Source organism: Hypanus sabinus, chromosome 27 (genome assembly GCF_030144855.1).
Source record: "Hypanus sabinus isolate sHypSab1 chromosome 27, sHypSab1.hap1, whole genome shotgun sequence".
Taxonomy (NCBI): domain Eukaryota; kingdom Metazoa; phylum Chordata; class Chondrichthyes; order Myliobatiformes; family Dasyatidae; genus Hypanus; species Hypanus sabinus.
In genome coordinates this window covers 23665276-23689148 of record NC_082732.1, presented here as the reverse complement: position 1 = coordinate 23689148, position 23873 = coordinate 23665276, and the positions used below count along the sequence as shown (strand labels likewise).

Here is a 23873-nt window from a genome sequence, read left to right as displayed (position 1 = left end):
TGGCGACCCTTTTCCTGGCACATCCGAACCGACTCACAATTAGATAGCCTACGGGGGTTTGCGAGCACAGAGCTTTGGAGCCTCTGCGCCATGGGGGGCAGGTTGAGGGAGGCTTAAAAGTGAGGCTGAAGATTTCGAATAAGGTTTTTTCCTTCGACTGCAGTTACCGACTCCGTGTCGTAATTTTAGCGCTGCGTGTAGCACACCGCTACATGGTCAGTATTTAATTAAAATGTATTTTATGTTAGTTTGTTAGTTTTTGAAATGTAAATCTAAATTTGAAGATTATGGTGATCTTGTACAATCTAAATAAGATGTTGTGGCGACCCATTTCCTGACACATCCGAACCGGCTCACAATTAGCCAGCGTTCAGGCTAAGGGAGATAGCCTACGGGGGTTTGTGAGTACGTGTCTTTTGCAGCATCCGCGCCCATGGGGGGCGGGTTGAGGGAGGCTTAAAAGCAAGGCTGTTTAGTTCGAATAAAGCTATCTTTGACTGCAGTTTACTGACTGCGTGTAGCAACCGCTACGTGTTTTTATCACTGGCTGTCCAGAGGGGAGGTGCTGAAACGCTTTGTCACGTGTCTGGAAGAAGTGAAAACTTTCCTGGGCAGCAAAGGGCTCAACTTTCCTGAGCTGGAACAGCCAGAGTGGCTGGAAAAGCTACACTTCATGGTAGACATGACAGCGCACCTGAACACGCTGAACACAGCTCTTCAACGGGGTAAGGACGTACAGCCCTGCACATGTTGGAGGATGTTTTGGCATTCGAGCGCAAGTTGACGTTGCTTGCCAGAGATTTACAGAAAGGCACATTGTCTCACTTGCCCAATTTGAGAGAGTTCAAACAATGTCACGACATGATAAATTCGGAGTATTTACATTCTGCAATCATCGCAATGCAAACATCGTTTGGGAAACGCTTCTGTGAGTTCAGAGAGGAAAAAAACACATTATCCTTCCCGGTCACTCCCCTAAGTATCGATCCATCCCTACTGAATACGACTGCATTGTCAGGTGTGAGTCAACCTGAACAAGTATGATAAATATTTTAATTGCCTATTATTTTACGTATATTCATATGTTTTCATTGTTCAGTGAAATAGTCCTTTTATTTTTCAGGCTGACAGCTGGCTGATGTTATTTTTGATTTGCTGCTGGCGGCAAATTTAAGTTTGGCGTTTTTCATAAATACAAGAAGGACTCAAATAGACGTTGAGTATTTTACTTAAAAGTAACCTTTAACCTAACGTCTTTTTTTCGGAGTTCAAAATGTTTCTGTTGCATGCAGAAATGTAATTTCGTTTTCTCTGCAGGAGTTCATCAATTTCATAAATGCAACACATTATAGTTTGTTTATACATAGCATAAAGGCAAAACAAAACGTTGTATGCAGTGTTATTTCATTTTAAATGTCAAACGGGTTTTGCGGCTCCCAGTGTTTTCTTTTCTGTGGGAAACGGGTCCAAGTGGCTCTTTCAGTGGTAAAGGTTGCTGACCCCTGACCTAGACCATTCCAAGTTCAATCCTCACATTTCTATCCACAGAACTGCAATCAGCAAGGAAGCAGTATCTTCAGATAAAATCAAAATGATAGTTTACAGAAGACTCTTGAAATATGCATTGGCATGCTGACCCAGGCAAAATTCAGCCACTAGGTGACCAAAAAAAGCAGAAAATTAGGGAACTAGCTGTCTGCATTTCGTGTCCCATTTTTCTTTTTTAAAGTTAAATGACACTGTACTTTGTCTACATAGAAGTGTAACACCACTTTTAAAGCAAGCATCTAGCAGAAAAATATTTCTAAACTCAACCTTTTTATGGACGAGTTGAAAAAGTCCCAGAATTTTTGTTGGGGGGGGGGGGCAGGGAGGAAACTAAAGATGTTGCAAATTTAAAATAAAAGCAAGATGTGGTATGGATACTCAACAGGTTAGGCAGCATCTGTGGAAAGACAACAGAATCTCCAATAAATTATACTTACGGGAAAGCGGAGAACATGAAACAGATGACAGAAAACAACCCCAACACTACACTTGCTATGTCCCTCCACTCTTCAGTGCACACTTGGAGAATATCCCAAACATGACGGGACCCATTTGGGCATTCGGTAGTAAAATTTCCTCCAGGGTACAGTGGACTGATACTGTTCCAAGGCATTGTTCACACAGTTTGACTGAAGGATGGTTATTCACAAAATAACTTCAACCTAAACACCCCGTCAGGACTGTAGAGGAGAAAAAAATGAATTTGCTTCAACATTTTCCAAAAAATACACTTTATTTATAAAATATACAATTTTACAATACCAGGCACTTGTTTGTCATCATTCACTGTATCTAATATCAGTGCCTGTCACTAATAATTTTGACATCACATTAACAGCTAAGAGTCTAAGTAAATTAAGCCGAAAAAAGAAACTGATAGTCAGAGCAAGATTAGCATCCTCTCTATGTTGTAAGAGATACTTTATCAAAGGAAAGGAACTAAACATTTAACGTTCACGTGCGAAGCAGATTTTTTTATTAAACACACATGACTGGAACAGGCTGATAGGAGTAGTAGAATGGAGGGACATGCATCACAGAAACACAAGAAATTTAATTTAATTTGAAACGTTCAGCGGCGACGTGCGCCGAATGGTCTGTCCTTTAACGACACACACAAAATCTATAGAAAGTAGTACAGTCGGCGTTTCGGGCCGAGACCCTTCGTCGGGACTAAATAACTTCTTTCAGTTAGTCCTAACGAAGAAACGTCGACAGTGCTTCTTCCTATTGACACTGCCGGGCCTGCTGCGTTCCACCAGCATTTTGTGTGTGTTGCTTGAATTCCCAGTACCTGCAGATTTCCTCGTGTTGGCCTGTCTCTTTGCTGCTCTATGTTCTGAACTATAATCAGTGTCTGTGAAAGGCAATTTCCCAAGAATGCTTCGCTAAAGAAGGATATAACTTGACAAGAGTTCTGATCGCCTTTTCAACTTGGTTAACAGACAGGCGTTACAATCAGCTGGTTGAGGCAACTTTATTAACAGCAAAATAAACAATATACTGTTCAACCTTCCTAATCCGCCCGAGCAGTTTGCCGGAAAACCCTCAGCTCAAACAAATCTTCCCTCTCGCCTCTTAATTTGCAAACAAAAGAGCAGAAATACAATTTTCGCCAAAAACACAGACCAACAAAACATAATCTTATAATATAATACGAACAAAACGACAGAAAGGCTTTACCTCTGAGATTCCCGACGACGACTCCAACAAGACAGAGAGCCGGTTGTCACGTGAGCAGCCGCGGTCACGAGCAAGAACGTACTCTGTGACGTCAGCGAACTTCGGTGATTGGCGGGCATTTCGACGTTCATTCATACCGAGGAGAGTGTTGCAGGGGTGAAGGGGCAGCGGGGTTGAAGAGAGGAGGGGTGGGGAGCCAGGAGAGGGGGAGAAAAGGAGAAGGGGTCAGAGAGGTGGGGAGGAGTGAAGGGAAGGGATGGGGAGGAGGGGAGAAGAAGAAGAGGGTAAGGGAAGATGGGGCAGTGGGATGAGTAGAGGAGGAAGAGGGGAGAGGGAGGAGAGACGGGGTATGGGGTAGAGAAGTACAAGGGGCAGAGAGGAAAAGTGGAGAGGAGAGAGATGGGAAGAGTGGGGAGGGTAGGACAGGAGGAGGGATGTGGGGGAGAGGAGGGAGGAGAAGGGGGATGGAGGGGAGAGGAGATAGGGAGGTGGGGATGAGGGGAGGAGAGGGTGGATAGGGAAGATTGGGGAGGTGGGAAGAGAAGAGGAGGAGAAGGGGGATGGAGGGGAGAGCAGATAGGGAGGTGGGGGATGAGGGAGAGAGGGTGGATAGGGAAGATTGGGGAGGTGGGAAGAGAGGAGAGGGAGAGACAGATGCTGTTTCGCGGGGAGAAGGGTAGATGCGGCCTAGGGAAAGCAGATTGGCGAGCAGATGCTGGGAACCTGCAACAGGACAAGATGCGGGAGGAACTCAGCGGGTTCATTTTGGGCCAAGATCAGGCCTGAAATGCCTGTTTATTCGCCGCCTGAGCCGCTGACTTCTTTATTCTGCTAGACTCAATTTTAATGTGACCAATTTGCCATCAAAAGTTAACATTCAACAATGTGCTAGTATAATCTCTTTATCAAGTATAACAAGAGGTTTGTAGATAGTTGTTAATATACACAAAAGATTCCTTTTAAATACCCTGTATATTGAAGGGGGAAGGATCTGAAGTGGGAGCCGAACATCAGCTCAGCAGCGGATGTACTTCCTGCGGCTCTTGAGGAAATATGGTCTGCCTCAGGAATTGCTGCTGCAGTTCTACACTGCAGTCATTGAGTCTGTCCTGTGCACCTCTATCACTGTGTGGTTTGGAGCCGCTACCAAGCAGGATAGAACCAGACTACAGTGCACAGTGAGGACTGCCGAGCGCATCATTGGAGCCTCCCTGCCCTCTATTGTGGACCTGTACTCTTCCAGGTTGAAGAAGAGGGCGGGGAACATCATAAAGGACTCCTTCCATCCTAGTAGGTGCGCACGGACTGTTTGAACTGCTTCTGTCTGGTAGGTGCTTCAGATCCCTCCAGACTAAGACTACTAGGCACTGGAGAAGTTTTTTCCCTACTGCGGTCACTTTGCTGAACAGTTAACTGTCGGCTAACTATTACTTGGATTGCACTACTTGTATGTTTAATCTATATTTTCATTTATATTTATCATTATTATTGTTGTGAGCAGAGAGACAATATCTGCCGGAAGTAAATTCCTTGTATGTGCACAGGTACTTGGCGATTATAGTCTGATTCTGATCTGTTCATATTAGTATGAATAGGTATATTAAAGCTTACAATTAGTAGGTATGAGTGTGTATTTCCCCTGGAGAATCTCAGATTTTATTCATACTTAGTCATTGCATTCATAAGACCTAAGAATGCTACTCTTGTGTCTATGTCTTATTCTCTTAAACATTAACACGTCTGCATTAAAATTAAAGTTTTTAAAAATGACTATTGATCACGGGTTAACCATAGCATTACTACTTCTGCAACAACTACTTTAGAAATAACTATCATCCTTCCTCTTTTTACTAAAATACCCTTCCCCCAAATGAGTTCTGTCCAATCTTCAGTTAGCACTAGCAATCTGCCTTCCCTACTGCATAAGCACTACATCAAACTGCCTCTTGCATGGATGCCAAACCTTCTTAAGCTCTATTCTCAAAATGCTGGTGGACCCAAAACGTCGACAGTGCTTCTCCTATAGATGCTGCCTGGCCTGCTGTGTTCCACCAGCATTTTGTGGGTGGTGTTGTTTGAATTTCCAGCATCTGCAGATTTCCTCATGTAAGCTCTATTCTGATGTTCTGCTGGCAGGGTGGAGATGCATAGAAAATAGGTGCAGGAGTAGGCCATTCAGCCCTTTGAGCCTGCACCGCCATGATGGCTGATCATCCAACTCAGAACCCTGTACCTGCTTTCTCTGCATACTCCCTGATCCCTTTAGCCACAAGGGCCATATCTAACTCCTTCTTAAATATAGCCAATGAACTGGCCTCAACTGTTTCCTGTGGCAGAGAATTCCACAGATTCACCACTCTGTGTGAAGAAGTTTTTCCTCATCTCAGTCCCTGTTATCCTTAAACTGTGACCCCTCGTTCTGGACTCCCCCCAACATCGGAAACAATCTTCCTGCATCTAGCCTGTCCAATCCCTTTAGAATTTTATATGTTTCAATAAGATCCCCCCACAATCTTCTAAATTCCAGCGAGTATAAGCCTAGTCAATCCAGTCTTTCTTCATATGAAAGTCCTGCCATCCCAGAAATCAATCTGGTGAACCTTCTTTGTACTCCCTCTATGGCAAGAATATCTTTCCTCAGATTAGGGGACCAAAACTGCACACAATACTCCAGCTGTGGTCTCACCAAGGCCTTGTGCAACTGCAGTAGAACCTCCCTGCTTTTGTACTCGAATCCTCTTGCTATGAATGCCAACATACCATTTGTCTTTTTAACTGCCTGCTTTACCTGCATGCCCACTTTCAATGACTGGTGTACAATGACACCCAGATCTCGTTGCACCTCCCCTTTTCCTAATCGGCCACCATTCAGATAATAATCTGTTTTCCTGTTCTTGCAACCGAAGTGGATAACCTCACATTTATCCACATTAAATTGCATCTGCCATGAATTTGCCCAATCACCTAACCTATCAAAGTCACCCTGCATCCTCTTGGCATCCTCCTCACAGGATGTGTAAGGCATCCTTTCCTCCACTAGCCTGCCGGCCACCCTTGGGCAAGGTTCAGCACATGCTTAACATCCTTTGTCCCCCATTCCCGGTCACGTGAAGCCATGGGAAGAGATAGTGAATGGTTGTATGATCAGCTAGTGCCTATCGTCAGTACTGGTTATGCAATTACTGTTGCCATGCAGACAATCTCTGAAGAGTATATTGATAATGGCTGGAGTCACCCGCCTTGTAAAGACACTGCCCAGAAGAAGGAAATGGTAAACCACTTCTGTGGAAAAAATTGCCATTGTCATGGGACCATAATTGCCTACATCATACACAGCACAGAATGATGATGATTCTGATGTTGCTCTGTCCCTGGCTTGTTGTAAATGGAATACTTAATTTGCCAGAAATTCTCAAGAATTACGGGGGGGGCGGGGGGGGGGGGTTGCTACTTCACAAGACTGAAGTAAGTTACAGAAATCTGTAAAATTAGTCATCTCTATCATGGGTTCTTAGTATCCAAGACATCTTCAAGGAGCAGTGCCTTTGGAAGGTAGCATCCATCTTTAAGGACTCCCAGCACCCAGAACATGCCCTCTTCTCATTGTTACCCTCAGGAGCCTGAAATCACTCACTCAACAATTCAGGAGCAGCTTCTTCCACTCTGTCATTTGATTTCTAAATGGGCATTGAACCATGAACACTACTTTACTACTGTTTTTATTTCTATTTTTTGCACTACCCTGTACTTATTTTAATTTAAATGTTAAATAGACATATATATACTTACTGTAATTCAGTTTTTTCTCTATATTTATTTATCATGAAATTTAATTCTCCTGCTGCCGCAATGTATGCCAGATTCTGATTCTGTTAATGGAAACAAAGCACTTCACCGTATGTTTCAATAAAAAGAATCTGAGTCTGCCTCTGAAAAATGGGGAAGAGGAAAATTATGGTTTGGCCAATGGCAAAGGAAGGAATGTGAAACTGGTCCAAGATAAGGGAGTCTTGCAGGCAGCATGACACTTTGCTGCTGAATGAGTTCTCAAAGTGAGTTACAGCACCATCCACTAAAGACCTTACATGTAAGATTTCTTAAGAGGATATATGGTTCTGATTTGTTACATACCAGTCTTTAATTTTCAGATTAACTTCCTCAAAAGGACTTAGGTAATAAAAGCACCTCAGTCCTTATGAGGAGATTAATATTTAAAATGAAAATGTTTTTCATTTCTAGGATATTTTCATCTTATTCATTTCAGGACTCCTTCTGAAAAGGTATGTTTAGACTTCTAATTATCCATAGCACACAATCTCTCCATCACCATGTGCGTGCCATACCCATTGTATATTTGAGTAATATTATAAATATATTGTTTAAGCATTCTTGTTTGTTTAAATAATTACAGATTATATTAAAAATAAGTGAATATTGCATAGAACATGATGCTACCACATGATATGCACAGACCTCGCTTAAAGTAAAAACAAAGTTAGACTCGCATTTCACATTCTTTTGTTTTCCTTTCAATTAATTTTATGTTTTGGAGATACAGAATATAACAGTGACAACAAAGTGATTTTGAAACGAACCCAAGATGACTACCTGTTGTTGGTCCATCGTTGACATCGATGAAGACCTCGACACCATCAAATGGTGTCGAGACTAGCACTTGATTAGGTGAGGTAGAGTTGCGCAGCGTCAGCCTCACTCTCTTTCTTCCCATTCCCATCTGGATCCAGTGCAAGATAAAAGTCGAGACTTGTGGAAGCACAGTGAAACATTCAAGTTTAAAAGAAGCAGTGGAAAGGAAGACACAATCAAGTTTATTAACAAGACAGAAAATGGAAGAATTCATGGGTTCATAAACAGTTCCAGGTGATAATAATCGTTTTTTTAAAAAGAGCAGAAATGGCTGGCTACATTGGAAAGATTGATGTGTTTAATTACATGACAGATAACTTGATTGTATATGCTGAACGGATTGAGCAGTATTTTAAAGCGAACTGAATACTCAATGAAAAACAAGTACCAATTTTGCTGAGTGCATTGCATTTACAGGGTACAGTTTGCTTCGAAATGTAACTGTTCCAACCAAACCACCAAAATGAGCATTACTGATATTGTGAAAGTAAAACCAGGAAGATTTAGAACCAAAACCATTGTTGATTGCAGAATATTTTAGGTTACATTAGCAAGATCAAAAGGACAGTGAGTCTATTTCCCTGTACATGGCCAAATTGAAGAGATTGTCTGTGCATCACCGGTTCAGTAATGGGATTAATGATACAGTAAGAGATCATTTAGTTTCTGGAATCTTACAAAAAAGTATTCAAAAATGACTCCTAACTTAAATTTAAAAACGCAGTTGAAATAGCAGGATCAAAGGAAACAGCAGAGAGAGACGCAAGTGAATTGCAGTCAGGAATAAAAAGGAGTGTGAACAAATTGCAATAACAAACGGAAACTGGCCTAGCCAAACAAATTTTGTTACTGCTATGGCAGGGGCTCATATTCACCAAACCAATGCAGATTTAAGGCTGAAACTTTCAGAAAATGCAACAAAGTAGGACACATACAAAGGACATTGAGTTAGACAAAATAAACAGACTGCACAGGGAAGAGTACAAGCTAAAAATTCAAGTTGCAATTTCAAATCTGCATGCTGTTGATGAAAAAGCTGATGGTGATGAGAGTGACATAAGACTGCGTAACCTTAAGATTTATAATGTGAAAACTAACAACAAACAAGCAAACACGAGAATAATAGATGCAGATGCAGACTAACTGAAAGGAAAGATAGTAAGAGATTTGAAAGTAGGAGAGGGAGGGGAAAATGCAAAATGATAGGAGAAGACCAGAGGTGGTGCTGATGAAGGGTCTCGGCCCGAAACGTCGACAGTGCTTCTCCTTATAGATGCTGCCTGGCCTGCTGTGTTCCACCAGCATTTTGTGTGTGTTGCTTGAACAAACAAGCAACATGGTTAACAACAGAAGTGAACGACAAATTAATTAAAATGGAATTGGATACTGGCTTGGCTGTTTCAGTCATTCCACATTATGAGCGGCAATGGCATTTCAATGATACTGAACTGAACCTTGCAGATATCCAACAAAGAACCTGTACTGGAGAAAATATCATTCATGTGGGAATGACATTCATAACAGTGAAATATCCCAACCAACAAGCCACATTGGGCTTGATGTGATAAAAACAGGAGGGCCTGCATTGTGGGGATGTGATTTACAGAGACGACCACAACATGTTTGGAGATCCATCCACAACTTGCATGCCACACTCCCTGCAATGAAGACAATGGAAATCAAATTAAGAAAGGCACTGGATGATGTCACAGCAATGTTCAAGGAAAGCTCAAACATATCAAGGATAAAATGGTGTTACCACACCATTGCCACACCAATGTTTTGCAAAGCCCATCCAGTTCCTTATACAATCTGTGATAAAGCAGCTAGTGAGCTAGATCACATGGGAGGCTGAAGAAATACTTTCCACAGCTGAGTGGTGCTCTTGGGCAAAACCAGTAGTCCCAATTACCAAGAGCAATGGCTCTGTCAGGATCTGTGGTGATTTTAACATCACCGTCAACCCAATAAAGTAGATCAATACCCTCTGCCCAAGATAGAGACTATCTTTGCCAACCTTTCTAGAGGGAAATGTTTCAGATAAGTGAGCTTAGCTGAGGCCTATCTACTTATGGAGATGGAAGAAGTACCCATGGTATTTCACACCATAAACACTCACAAAGAGCTTTATCACGATAATAAGATTATTTTTGGAGTAGCATCCTCACCTGTTCTCTGGGAGAAAGCAATGGGCCTAGTGCTGCAAGGCTGCCCAGGCACACGGCGTTCCTGGATGACATCATTGTTACCTGTAAGGATGATAGGAAATATCTCCAAAATCTCAAGACAGTGTTAAAAAGATTAGAAGATTATGGGCTCAGACAAGCGTGAATTCTACAAACCACGCATGACTTACTGTGGACACCCTATTGACCTAGAAGGATTACACAAGTGTGCTGAGAAAATTTAAGAAGTGGTGGATCCTCCAAGGCCAAAGAATGTGTCATAGTTGCAGTCTTTTTTAGGTTTTGTCAATTACTGTACAGGTTCCTGCCAAACCTGACTACTGCGCTCCACCCCTTGAACTTTTTACTGGAGATGCGGAACAAATGGCAATGACAAAGTATTGAATTTCAGTTTATTGTCATTTAGAAACCACAAATGCAATGCAGTTAAAAAATGAGACAACGTTCCTCCAGAATGATATCACAAAAGCACATGACAAAACAGACTACACCAGAAAATCCACATAATGTTTGGCAATCCCCAGTTCAGAGTCCGGAGAGACTGAGGTGGCTTTCCAAAAGGCAAAGTAAATGGTGATGTTAGACACTGTAGTCGGACATTATGATCTACATCATCATTGCCTGTGATGCCTTGCTTTATGGCATATGTGAAGTCATGTCACATGTTATGAGTGACGAAAGTGAACGCCCTGTAGTCTTTGCATCATGTTTCCTTACTGCTCCTGAGAAAAATTATGCACTGATTGACAGAGAGGCCTTGGATTTAGTTTAGGATGTAAAACATTTTAATCACTACTTGTATGTGGAGGGTTTACCCTCATTACCAAATTTGCCATTGGCAGAGGTTGCCTTATGTCAAGTTTGAAAGTTGTTGTACTATCCAAACAGACAGCTAAAGTGATGGAGGAGCTAAATGGTGGCTATCTAAGCGTGGTCAAAATTAAGGCGTTGGCTTGAAATTTTGTTTGTGGCCTGGGATAGATCAGCAGTGCTTGCCATGCACTGTTCGGGGTGTCAACACACGCAGAAGATGTCAAGAGCAGTGCCTCTCCATCCCAGGGAATTTTGCAGGACTGTTCATGGACATAAATTTATTAGGAATAGTGGATGCAACTACAAAGTGGTCAGAAGTGTTCCCAATAGTCTCCATTACAACTTTGCACACTGTTGTTGTGTTGGGAAGCCTTTTCTCAAGGGCTGGTGTTCCAGAAAACTTAAGTCAGTGACAATTGTTACGAACCCCGTAAATGGGTCACTTACCAGCAAAGATAGAGAGGCCCGTTGAAGTCTGATGGTACTATTTTTAAAAGTATTTATTGAAAAAGGGGCACAAAAGTAAGATTAATGCAAACATACAGATAATATATGTCGTCAATACTAAATCTAAAAGTGTGGGTATAATAACAATCAATAAGAAATAGCTCTATCGTTGTCTAGGGGCTAATGTATTGTCCGATGGAAATATAAAAGTCACTGTTAGTTTGTTCAAGCTGCAGCGTTTTGGGTTTAAGAGAGAGACGGTTTAAACTTGCCCAGGTCTTTTATGATGCTAATCCGTTGAGTCGGGGGAGTTGGTTTCCCCGTTGTTAGCTAAAAGCCGTTTTCCAAGTTCCAAGCCACCAGTCCCAGGCAATGGAACTGAACGCACGTGGCCTCCTAAAAAATGGCTTCCCTGATTACGGGAGCACTAACGTTTCTTCTGGTGTGTCTGAGGGGCTGTTCCCACAGACCCTCTTTTATCCTGACTCGCAGGGTCGCAGATGTCAATCAGGTTGGGGGTGATGCAATCCCTCCCTCAACCAGCCCACTTTGCCTGAGGGCGTCCACGTAGCACAGTATCTTCAATCCACAAATTCGTCTTCCAGAGACAATGGCTATGTCCCGTAGCTTTACATCGCCGGGGGAACGAGACATTCTGCACGTCTCTCTCTCATTTCCTGGGCCCCCTGACCCAACCCAACAGTGATCTTGCGATTCTCACAAAGGAGGGGGCTGCAGGCATAACACAATGGACCACAGTTTGTTGCAGACAGTTTCAGTCATTCCTAAATATGAATGGAATAAGACATATTACATCTGCACCATTCCACTCAGCTATATTGGCTTGGCGGAAAGGTTTGTCCAGCGTCTAAAGAATGCACTGTGATCAATGTGGGTAGAGCACACTGCACTAACACTGAATCAGAAGCTCGTCAAATTCCTCCTTGCATATTGCAAAGCAGCATGCTCCACAACCAACAGCTCACCAGCTATGCTGTTCCTGGGTCATCCCCTAGGTTCGCACTTGGATCTCCTCAAATTCAATCTCAGGAGTATGGGGAACAAAGAGCTGAGACAAATCGAAAGCTCCTCAAACAAGGAAGTTCGATATTTCACTCCTGGACAAGCAGTCCTGGTGAGGGACAATAGAGGTGATCAAAAGTGGGTACTCAAAAAAATTAAGGACAGAACTGGACCACTCTCTTACACAGTGGAAATTGCAATCTGGAGACGACACATCAATCACTTGAGCACAGGAGGGAGTGTCCATTTTTGGAGAAGAAAGGTGGCTACCGCCTTCAGAACCACTTCCCACAGTACCAGAGTCACCTCCAACAACCACTACAGAGGATGCCCCAGAACCTGAGATTGTTTCACAGCCACAGGTCTCACCAGCCATGTAGTGTGACCTCCCTTGTCAGGAAAGTCATTAACCCACAAGAGTAAGAAAGGTTCCACAGCAATTAAATTTTTAGGCCTGAATGGGACAATTTAAAATTTACTACGTTGTGAATGTCTGTATAATAGTTGTATAATATAGTACAGTAGTTGTATAGTAGTTGTATTATACAGTGCATAGTTGAGATACATTCTACACTGACTTGCAGTCTAAGCAAGGAAGAGTGTTGTGTATATGTGTTTCCATAATGTTTGAGTAATATTGTAAATATAATGTTTGATTAAGCATTCTTGTTTGTTTAAATAATTTATTATGGGTTATATGTAGAAATAAGTTAATTACATACATCGTGGCCCCACCAATTGACATGTGCATGTGTCACTTAAAGAAAACACAAAGTTAGACTTGCATTTCAGACTCTTGTTTTCCTTTCAATTAATTGTTTTGGGGTTACAAAGCATAACAGTACCATATGGCATATTTACCCACTCACCTTGTTCACTATCTGGGTAGCAGAGCATAATATAAATATTAAGACACAATAGGCTGCATATGCTTGAATCTCCACAAAATACTGGTGGGATTCAGTGGGTTTGGCAGCATCTGTGTTAGGAAATTGACAGTCTAGGTTTTGGATCATGACCCTTTATCTATCCAGATGAAGGAACTCGACTCAAAATGTTGACTGTCAATTTCCCTCTGTAACATAAAAGTCCTTGTGTTTTAATGAATTAGTGTTCCTTCTATTTACTAAGGGTGTTCACCGTCATTGTGATTGTGGCTGTATACATTCCCCCCGACCCTTGGGGAAGCACTGCATGAGTCCCATCGTGCCTTCAGTGACCTCCGAGTCACGTACCCTAATAGTTTCTTTATTGTTGCTTTCTTTCTTTTTCAATCTTTTTATTAATATCAAAATAGTGGATATACATAGTATTGCTACACAATTGTTGGGATTACATTGTTAATAGATAACATATATAATTATATATTCAGTTAATACAAAGGTAATAAACCTCCCAAAAATGTTCAAATACAAATGTAGAGTTCATTAAAAAAAATGATTAACATATACAAACAGAAAAAAAAGAAAGAAAAAAATATACCCCCCAAAAAACTAAACTAACCAATACTAACCTAACAGAAAAAAAACTAAGAACTGAACATGGGCTGTTTATAGCATATAAAAAAAACAGGACCATTAGTGTCACCAGCTCCGAACCTCCCTATTCTTTATTGTTGCTGGCAGCTTCAACTATGCTAACTTGAAAACAGTCTACCTAAATTCTATTAACATGTTGATTTTGCTACCAGAGGTGAGATGCTGGTTTATACCAACATCCCTGGTGCATACTGGGCTGCTCTCCGTTCCCACCTAGGATACTCTGACAAATTCCTGCAGACTACTGATTAAAAGAATCAAACCAGTTCAAAGGGATATAATGTAATAATCTTCTATCAGATTCCTTCTTCTCCAGCACTTTACCTTTTCTACCTATCACCTCCGAGCTTCTTACTTCATCCCCTCTCCCCCATCTACCTGACTTAACCTATCACCTTCTACAACTCACACAAAATGCTGGAGGAACTCAGCAGGTGAGGCAGCATCTATGGAAATTAATAAACAGTCGATGTTTCGGGCCAAGTCCCTTCTTCATGACTGAGAAGAAAGGGAGAAGATGCCAGAGTATCAGGCAAGGTTGTGGGGTGGGGGGGGGGGCTAGCTGGAAGGTAGTAGGTGAAGCCAGGTGGATGGTAAAGGGCAGAAGAAAGAATCTGACAGGGGAGGATAGTGGAACATAGGAGGAAGGGAAGGAGTTGAGGACCCTAGGGGAAATAATAGCCAGGTGAGAGGAGAGTTTAGTAGAACATAGGAGAAAGGAAAGGAGAGGACCCGGGGGAAGTGATAGGCAGGTGAGAAGAGGTAAAAGGCCACAGTGGTGAAAAGAGGAAGAGGGGAGGGAGCAGGAATTTTTTTTTACCGAAAGGAGAAATTGATATTCATGCCATTAGGTTGGAGGCTACCCAGATGGAATATATAAAATGTTGCTCATGCATCCAGAGGGGGGGTCTCATTTTGGCACAAGAGGGAGCTACAGTTTATTCTGCTGTCTTCCACCTTCCTTCTCAGTCCCGAAAAGAGTCTCGGCCCAAACCATCATTTCCCAGATGCAGCCTGACCTGCTGAGCTTCTCCAACATTTTGTGTATGTTGCAGGGGAAAATGCTTGCCTGTACTTACCTTATCTATCCTCCTCAATATTTTGTATACCATCATAGGATCTCTCTCCATTCTCCTACGCTCCATGAAATAACATCCCAATAACTCAGGACCCCAAGTCCAGGCAACATTTTTATAAATTTTCTCTGCAATTTTTCAACCTGTAGTTTTCTGTAGTAAGGTAAGCAGAACTGCAAAGAATACTCAAAATTTTCTCAGCACTTTTTCAGTATGTACTTTCCTATAGTGAGGTGACTAGAAAGCCATGGCGACCAGAACTGCACAGGATACCCCAAATTCAGCCTCCTTAACATCTTATATAGCTTCAACATAACATCTAATAACTTCCTCAATGCCCTAATTTATAAAGGACATTGCGCCAATGTACTTATGTTGTCATGTTCATGGAGCAGTGGATCTGTATTCCCAGGTCCCTTTGTTCTACAGCACACTTCAGAGCCCTGCCATTCACTGTGCAAGTCTTACCCTGGTTTTTCCCTCAAAAGTGCAACACCACACAACTATCTGCATTATTCCATCTGCCATTTTCAGCTCTTTTTCCCAGCTGGTCCATTACACGCTGCAAGGTTTGATAGCCTCATCTGGGTGTTTTGTTCCATAGCGACTATGGATGGGCCATATACCTCCTGAGCAAGTGAGTTTTGACAGATTTGCCTATAGAAATTCCTGACAGATATTGATCTGGTACTGACCAAAGCTCCTTGGTATTCCTTATTCCTAGTTTCACGGCGGTTGTAGGTTGAAGGTGAGATATCTTATTCTTTATCTGGCTATATCCTGTTACGAACCCCGTAACTGGGTCACTTACCAGCAAAGATAGAGAGGCCCGTTGAAGTCTGATTTTACTATTTTTAAAAGTCTTTATTTATAAAGGGGCACAAAAATAAGATTAATACAGACATTCAGATAAAATACGTCGTCAGTACTCAATCTAAAAACGCGGGTACAATAATAATCATCAATTAAGCAATAGCTCTATCGTTTGTCTAGGGGATATTGTATTGTCCGATGGAAAGATAAAAGTCACTGTCCTTTCAAGCTGCAGCTCTTTGGGTTTAAGAGAGAGACGGTTTGAAACTTGCCCGGGTCTTTATGAGGCCAATCTGTTGAGTCGGGGGGAGTTGGTTCCCCGTTGTTAGTTCCAAGTCGTTTTCCGTGGTACCAGCCACCAGCCCCCCAGGCAAGGGAACCGAACGCACGTGGCTTCCCGCTATTACGGGATCGCTAGCGTTTCTTCTGGTGCGTCTGAGGGGCTGTCCCTACAGCCCCCCCCCTTTTATCTTAACTCGCCGGGTAGTAGATGTCAATCAGGTTGGGGTGATGCAATCTCTCTCTCAACCAGCCCACTTTGCCCGAGGGCTTGCACGTAGCATAGTCCCCAATCCACAAACGTGGTCTCCAGGAGACAATGGCCAGGTCTCTCTCTTTCATTTCCTGGGTCCTCTGACACAACCCAATAATGCTCTTGCGATTCTCACAAAGGAGGGGGCTCCCCCACACCCTTCAGCCCCTCAGAGCTGTGGTACATTCATAACACCCCCTTTCTTCAAAGCGTTTTCACCAGCGGTGAAACGAAGTAGAACAGAGTCTTACAGGGTTTTAGAATCTAACACAATACAAAAGTTTTTTTTTCTACAGAGTAATACAGTGATACATTCAATTCAGCATCCAAACAGTTAATGATTACAGTGGCATTTCCTTTAATTTTTTTAACATCTTGTACCTTACTAAAGTCTTGTAGCATCAGACTTCAACTTAATAACCACCTATTTTTTTTTCCAGCAACAAAACTAAGGAGTTTTGATCTTAGCTTATGTGCATCTACAAAAGTTTATGTGAATACTAATCGTTTCGGTCATTTTCACTTAACAGGCAGGCTTCCGAGGGGGTTGTCTTTATTATTCACAGGCTTTGGCGAAATCCTGTACAACCTGCTTTGCTATTTAAAATGGCATCCCCATTAACCGTCGCCTCTTTTCCGGTGAGTTCCCACGTGGGGAACTTGAGTAATCTGGCGAGGTAAACTCCCGCCCGCCTTTTTCATAGGGGTTATTTTATCAACACCGTGTCCCAAACTTAGACCATTTCCACCCAATTCTTTAATTTTACACAGGTGGCTAGCCCTCTCGTCAGGACCCTTCAGGCTATGGGTTTTTAATTTGAACTCTTCAAGTAGTGTTTCCGAATTCGGCCTCTTCACACCACATCCTGGCCTAACAATAGTGTGGGGGGCCCCCGCTATCTCCCGGCTTACTCTGTAAGCGATCTGCCGGGTTTAAAATTTCTTCATTTGTCTTAGGAACTACAGACTTTCTGTTTCCTTCAATAATAATTCTTATCTCCCCATTCTTAAATTCTGCATTAACTTTGAATACACCTTCGAGCACAAACACCTGGGAACTCTCACTTCCCACGGTTACCAAGGTTAACCCTTTTTCCACTGAACCGTCTATCTGACCCACAAGGACGGCCGCTCTGTTCCACTGAAGCAAATACCTCAGACTTTTTCTGAGCTCCGTTACTAGGTTCAGTACCACGTGCATCCCCATCTTGGACACACTCAAACAGGACACTGGCCTCTTCCAGGCTTTCAATACCCGTACCCTTTTCAAATTCTAAGTTCCCCCGTTTCTCCCAGGTACTCTCTGGGCAACTCCCTTCCGGAGTAAACTCAACCCCATGGGCTGAAATAACCTCATCTGCCAACCCAGCAGACTTCTTTGAGGTAAGAGCACCCTTTTCATCTAGGGCTGCCCTCATTTCATTATCGGGAACACCTTTAGAAGTTTCAACTTCCTCAAACAGTTCTGCCAAACCAGACAGATCATCCCTGTCCAACTCTGGACCTCTTAACTGCTCTATCGGTTCCTCATCTTTATTTTCTGCCTCTAGGACCTTTCTCCTCGCTAAGGGCAGATCTACCTCCGCTCCCTTACCCTCTTTCACTTTACTACTCTTCGTTTTACCACCCTCTAAACCCTCGTGGTACAGGGTCGGTAGAAAAGTCTCGACCAAATCAAAACTGGCCAGATTTAAACTGCTCTCGTTCTCAGCTGCCTGTCTCAACATTCTGCGAGTGATCGCGCATGCAGGATAGGTCAGGGACTCTAGGGGCGAAGCCTCAACACTCACCGGCTGGCCGGTCCTCGTCATGGCTGCCCAAACCTTACCACATGCTAAATGATTACCGAGAAGGACGTCCGCGTCAGTTCTCGGGAATTCTGATGGCACCCCTATTTCAACGGGTCCAGACACCAGCTCACAATCCTTAATGACCTCATGTAAGGCCACCATTTCTATCCTTTTACTTATTCCCTTTACAGATACCATTCTCGTCTTCTGACCAAATTCTAGTACCTTACGGCTGATCAACGACAGCTCAGCCCCCATGTCTCTCCAGATTCGTACGGGAATTGGTGTGTCCCCCTTCCTCAAAGACACAGCTCCGTGTGACAGACAAGTCTCAGACCCGTGTCGTACTCTGTCTACCCGGGGCTCTCTTGTCGATTTACTGATTACCACAGCACATCCGAAAGGGACTGCTGCTTTCCCTTTTCCCGTCTCCCTCCTCGGAGCAAAGCACGAGACGCAACATGCCTGCTCTTCCCACAATTAAAACAGGTCAAGCCCTGAAATCGCTGGCCGTCTGGCCTTTCCCCCTCAACCTTACCACTAGCTCCCAGTGGGACCTCTGCTTCAGCCGGCGGACTTTCTCGATCGTTCCCACGGTCTCTCGGGGAACTTTTATTCGAGGAAAACTTTGTCTTGTGGGTTAGGGCATATTCATCTGCGAACCTAGCAAATTCTGAGATGGACTTACTCGGCTTCTCATTCAAATACATCCGGATCTCCTCCGGAACACAACCTTTAAATTCCTCAATCAGAATTAACTCCCTGAGACGCCCATAATCCTTGCCCACTATTTCTGTGGTGCACCAACGGTCCAAGAGCACACCCTTCTCATGGGCAAACTCAGTATACGTCTGATTCCATCCTTTCCGTAAATTTCTGAACTTTTGTCTATAGGCTTCAGGTACTAGCTCGTAACCCCGGAGAGTGGGCACCTTTACTTTGTCATAACTCTCCTCCTCCATGGACAACGCCGTATATGCCTGCTGTGCCTTCCCTTTTAACACACTTTGTAACAACGCCACCCACTGTGCTCTGGGCCACTCCTGATTCACTGCCACCTTTTCAAAAAGCAAGAAATAACTATCAACATCCGTCTCCTCCATCGGGGGTACTAACCTCAACGCCCAACTAACATCAAACTGCTCCTCTCGGTCTGACCCCTGACCGCGTTGCTCTTGCTTTAACTTCTCCATCTCCAAGTCATGTTTCCTCTGTCTCTCTGCCTCCCTCTCCTTCTCAGCCCTCTCCTTCTCCTTCTCAGCTGCTTCCAGCTTTTTTAACTGAAGTTCATGCTCTCTTTGCTTCTCAGCTCTTTCCTACTCCCTTTTCACCTCTAACACCCTTAGCTGGAGCTCCTGATCCTGTTTAACCTCTAACTCCTTTAGCTGGCGCGCATGCTCCCTTTGTTTGTCGGCCCTTTCTCTCTCTCTCTCTTTCTCGGCTCTTTCTCTCTCTCTTTCTCGGCTGCTTCCAGCTGCTTTAACTTGATTTCATGTTCCAGCTTTAATTTCTCCAACTCTAACTGAGCCGTCCCACTAGCTGGTACCCTTTCAGGGATATTTTCCAATACCTCAGCTGCAAACACATTCTTCCTGATATAATACTGAGTTATTGCCCTTCGCACCTCCCGCTTTTTCATGGACGAACTCACCTCTGCGAGGTTTAACCCCTTTGCCAAATTTACCAAGTCTGATTTGGTGGCCGCATCTAGCGCCTCCAGAGTCGGGTTTTCTATAAATTCATCCATGTCAATCTTTGCTGGTTTCCCGTCTGGCTACTCGCGTACCAGATCCAAGTTTGGACTTACAAGCCCGATTCACTGGCTCCCCAATTTGGTTTCAAATCTCGAGACGAGAACCCCAATTGTTGTTACGAACCCCATAACTGGGTCACTTACCAGCAAAGATAGAGAGGCCTGTTGAAGTCTGATGGTACTATTTTTAAAAGTCTTTATTTATAAAGGGGCACAAAAATAAGATTAATACAGACATTCAGATAAAATACGTCATCAGTACTCAATCTAAAAACGCAGGTACAATAATAATCATCAATTAAGCAATAGCTCTATCGTTTGTCTAGGGGATATTGTATTGTCCGATGGAAAGATAAAAGTCACTGTCCTTTCAAGCTGCAGCTCTTTGGGTTTAAGAGAGAGACGGTTTGAAACTTGCCCGGGTCTTTATGAGGCCAATCTGTTGAGTCGGGGGGAGTTGGTTCCCCGTTGTTAGTTCCAAGTCGTTTTCCGTGGTACCAGCCACCAGCCCCCCAGGCAAGGGAACCGAACGCACGTGGCTTCCCGCTATTATGGGATCGCTAGCGTTTCTTCTGGTGCATCTGAGGGGCTGTCCCTACAGCCCCCCCCCCTTTTATCTTAACTCGCCGGGTAGTAGATGTCAATCAGGTTGGGGTGATGCAATCTCTCTCTCAACCAGCCCACTTTGCCCGAGGGCTTGCACGTAGCATAGTCCCCAATCCACAAACTTGGTCTCCAGGAGACAATGGCCAGGTCTCTCTCTCTCATTTCCTGGGTCCTCTGACCCAACCCAATAATGCTCTTGCGATTCTCACAAAGGAGGGGGCTCCCCCGCACCCTTCGGCCCCTCAGAGCTGTGGTACATTCATAACAAGATATCTCATTCTTTATGTTGGCTATATCCTCTCATCTTATAAGATCCAGAAAAAAAGCCAATCCCACCATGCTCTATCACGGAATTCAGCTAAGCTTTTGAAGAGTCTATGGAGAGAGATCAAGACATCACCTATTCCCTCCTTTTATGTCTAGCGTTAGGGAAGATAATTGACTGTGTCAGGCTGGAAGTCAGGAGGCTGTGAGATGGAGTCGGCAAGGCCAATGGAGGATGTTTTGAAAATTCCAAGACACATGATTAGTAGTGTGGACTGTAGTCTATGTGGTCTCTGTCAGTTTTCTGTGTTGTCTTAATTGTTGCTGATTGGCGGATGGGCAATATGTTACTTTTTGGGCAAGGGAGGGGTTGGAGTTTTTGGGTCTGATATTCTTGTCGGTGTTTTTCCATGTGGGCAATCTGTAAGTTTTTTATGTCCGAGAGAGGGGGTTGGGGGTTTGATGTTATTGTCGCTGTTTTTTTGTGGGAAGGGTTTGGGGGTTAGGGGTTTGATGATTTAGCTGTTCGTGTCTGAGTGGGCAATCTGTTAGTTTTTGTTCAAGGGTGGGGTTGGCGGGTTTGAGGTTTGCTAATTTTGTTTCTTTTTCTTTTTCATGTGGGGAGTGGGGTTGATGTTTTATTTCTTTCAACAGCTCCATGGTTTTTCTGTATTTCATGGCTGTCTGGAGAAGATGAATCTCAGAGTTGTATTCTGCGTACATACTTCCATAATAAAATGAAACTTTGAACCTTTTGAGGGAGAATAGAGGATGCAGCTGCAGTGTAGCAGTTAGTGTGATGCTATTACAGCTAGAGGCGTTTCAGAGTTCAAAGTTCAATTCCGGCACCAGTAGGGAGTCTGTATGTCCTCCCCACGGAATGCATGGGTTTTCCCTGTGTGATCCACCTTCCTGCCACGGTCCAAGGGGTCATTGTAAATTGTCCAGTGATTAGTTTAGGGTTTGTCACGGGATGCCAGGGTGCGGTGTGGCTCGAAGGGTCAGAAGGGCCTACTCCACACTGTATTGCTAAATAAAAGGGTAATGAAATATGGTTACCAACTTTAAATGAGTTGGATGGCACCTTGAATACCAGGTTGGATAAATGTGCAAGGGGATAAGCGCCCTTATAAACTTACATTGTTGGGAATGTTTCAACTAACAGCTGGAAGATGGATGGGATAAAGGTTGAATGGAACAAGTAAGGATTGAATCATACTGCTGAGGTAATTTTTTTGCAATGAGATGATCAGGTTGATACATTAAAAATCAAAATCACTTTGCTTACACTTAGAGACATTTTACTAACTACTGAAATGGTTGATGATAATTACAATGCGCATTTGCAAAGTAAAATTCAGAACATTCCCGTGTGTTATGAATTTGCCGCTCACTGTCTTAAAGGAATAAAACACATATGTTATGTTTTCAAAATGTAGCTATCTTTTAATCTTCCAACTAATACAAGCTATGAATAACAATAGGGAGAAAAACCTTAAATATTCAGCATTGTTGAAGTGAAACTGTGTTAACATTTTAGGTTCAATCACAAACAAGGGAAATTCTGCTGATGCTGGAAATCCAAGCAACAGACCCAGAATGCTGGAGGAAGTCAGCCGGCCAGGCAGCATCTGTGGAAAACTGTACAGTCGACATATCAGGCCTCGACCCTTCATCAGGGCTGGAAAATAATCCTGTTGAAGGGTCTCGGCCCGAATCGTTGACTTTACTCTTCTCCACAGATGCTGCTTGGCCTGCCTAGTTCCTCCAGCGTTTTGTGTGCGTCGCCAACATTTTAGGTTGATGACCTTTTAGGAGGAATTCAGTAATTTAAAATATGCACAGAAGCAATGATCAAAGTTAAAGATGCGGGACGTACAAAAAAGCTGGATGAACTCAACAGGTTGGGCAGCATCCATTGAAAGAAGCAGTCTCAATAGTTCTGAATATCAATTTCCAACCGCATCCTATTACTGCAATTTTCGGTTTACCAATGGTGGATAATAGTCGTTTATCCTCCTCATCTCGACGAATGATTGCATTTGTTATATTAATGGCTAGAAGATCTATTTTATTGAATTGGAAAGAAATTAATCCTCCAACTGTATTTCAGTGGTTTTCTCAAACTATCTCTTGTTTGAACTTAGAAAAAATTAGAAGTGTTGTTTTTGATCCTTAAGTTAATTTTTTTAAATTAGTTTTTTTATACATTTTCTACATAGCTACAGATAAAAAAACCCAGATCAAAATGAAGAACATTGATACAGTGCAAAAATAAACATACAATAATAATATGATACAAAGAAAGATACGTAATTGAAAATGCATCCAAATTGAAGACTTGTAAAATTAGTATCCTCCCCAAGCCCCACAACAAAAAAAAACTCCAGACCAACCACAACACAATATAGAGAGTATAAATCAGGACATTCAAACCCCCAAAACTGTGAATACACTTAGCAACAGAAGATATTAATGCCTACTACCAAAAAAAAAGAGCTGAAAGCAAGGGACCGACAAAAAAACCTTAGTTAAGAGAAAGGTTATTAAAGTACTCAATAAAAAGTCCCCAGACCTTATGGAACTTTAAATCCGAATTAAGAACTGAATAATGAATTTTTTCAAGGTCTAAGCAGGCCATAATATCGTTAAGCCATTGAGCATGCTTGGGCGGGGCAACATCTCTCCATCTAAGGAGGATTAAACGTCTAGCCAGGAGAGAGGCAAAAGATAATATTCGACACTTAGTCGAACTCAGACGTAAATCTGTCTCACCCCAGAAACCGAACAAAGCAATTAAAGGTGGTTCTAGGTGGTGATTCAGAATATACGATAACATTATGAAGACATCTTTCCAAAACTTCTCCAAGCTAGGACAAAACCAGTACATATGAATGAGAGAGGCCTCGCCCCTTTTGCATTTATCACAAAGCGGACTAATGATAGGGTAAAATCGAGATAATTTAGATTTAGACATATGGGCTCTATGCACAATCTTAAACTGTAAAAGGCAGTGGCGAGCACAAAGAGAGGTTGAATTAACTGATTTGAGAATCGAGTCCCAAGTCTCATCAGATGAGGTATTTAAATCCTGCTCCCATGCCATTTTAATTTTATTCACAGGGACACGTCGTAAGACTGCTAATTTATCACG

At 42.9% G+C, this 23873-nt stretch overlaps 1 protein-coding gene across 1 annotated transcript in view; it reads right to left on the bottom strand.

The window, feature by feature from the left end:
- Positions 1-3302, bottom strand: part of slc66a1 (solute carrier family 66 member 1) — a 33766-nt gene extending 30464 nt beyond the window's left edge. The window contains exons 1-2 of the mRNA XM_059951966.1: positions 3232-3302; positions 1986-2228 (exon numbers count right to left, since the gene is read on the bottom strand). Of these exons, the coding sequence (XP_059807949.1) occupies positions 1986-2161 (176 nt within the window). The 5' untranslated portion in view covers positions 2162-2228; positions 3232-3302. The remainder of the gene's footprint in view (positions 1-1985; positions 2229-3231) is intronic.
- Between the last annotated feature and the right edge of the window lie 20571 nt (positions 3303-23873).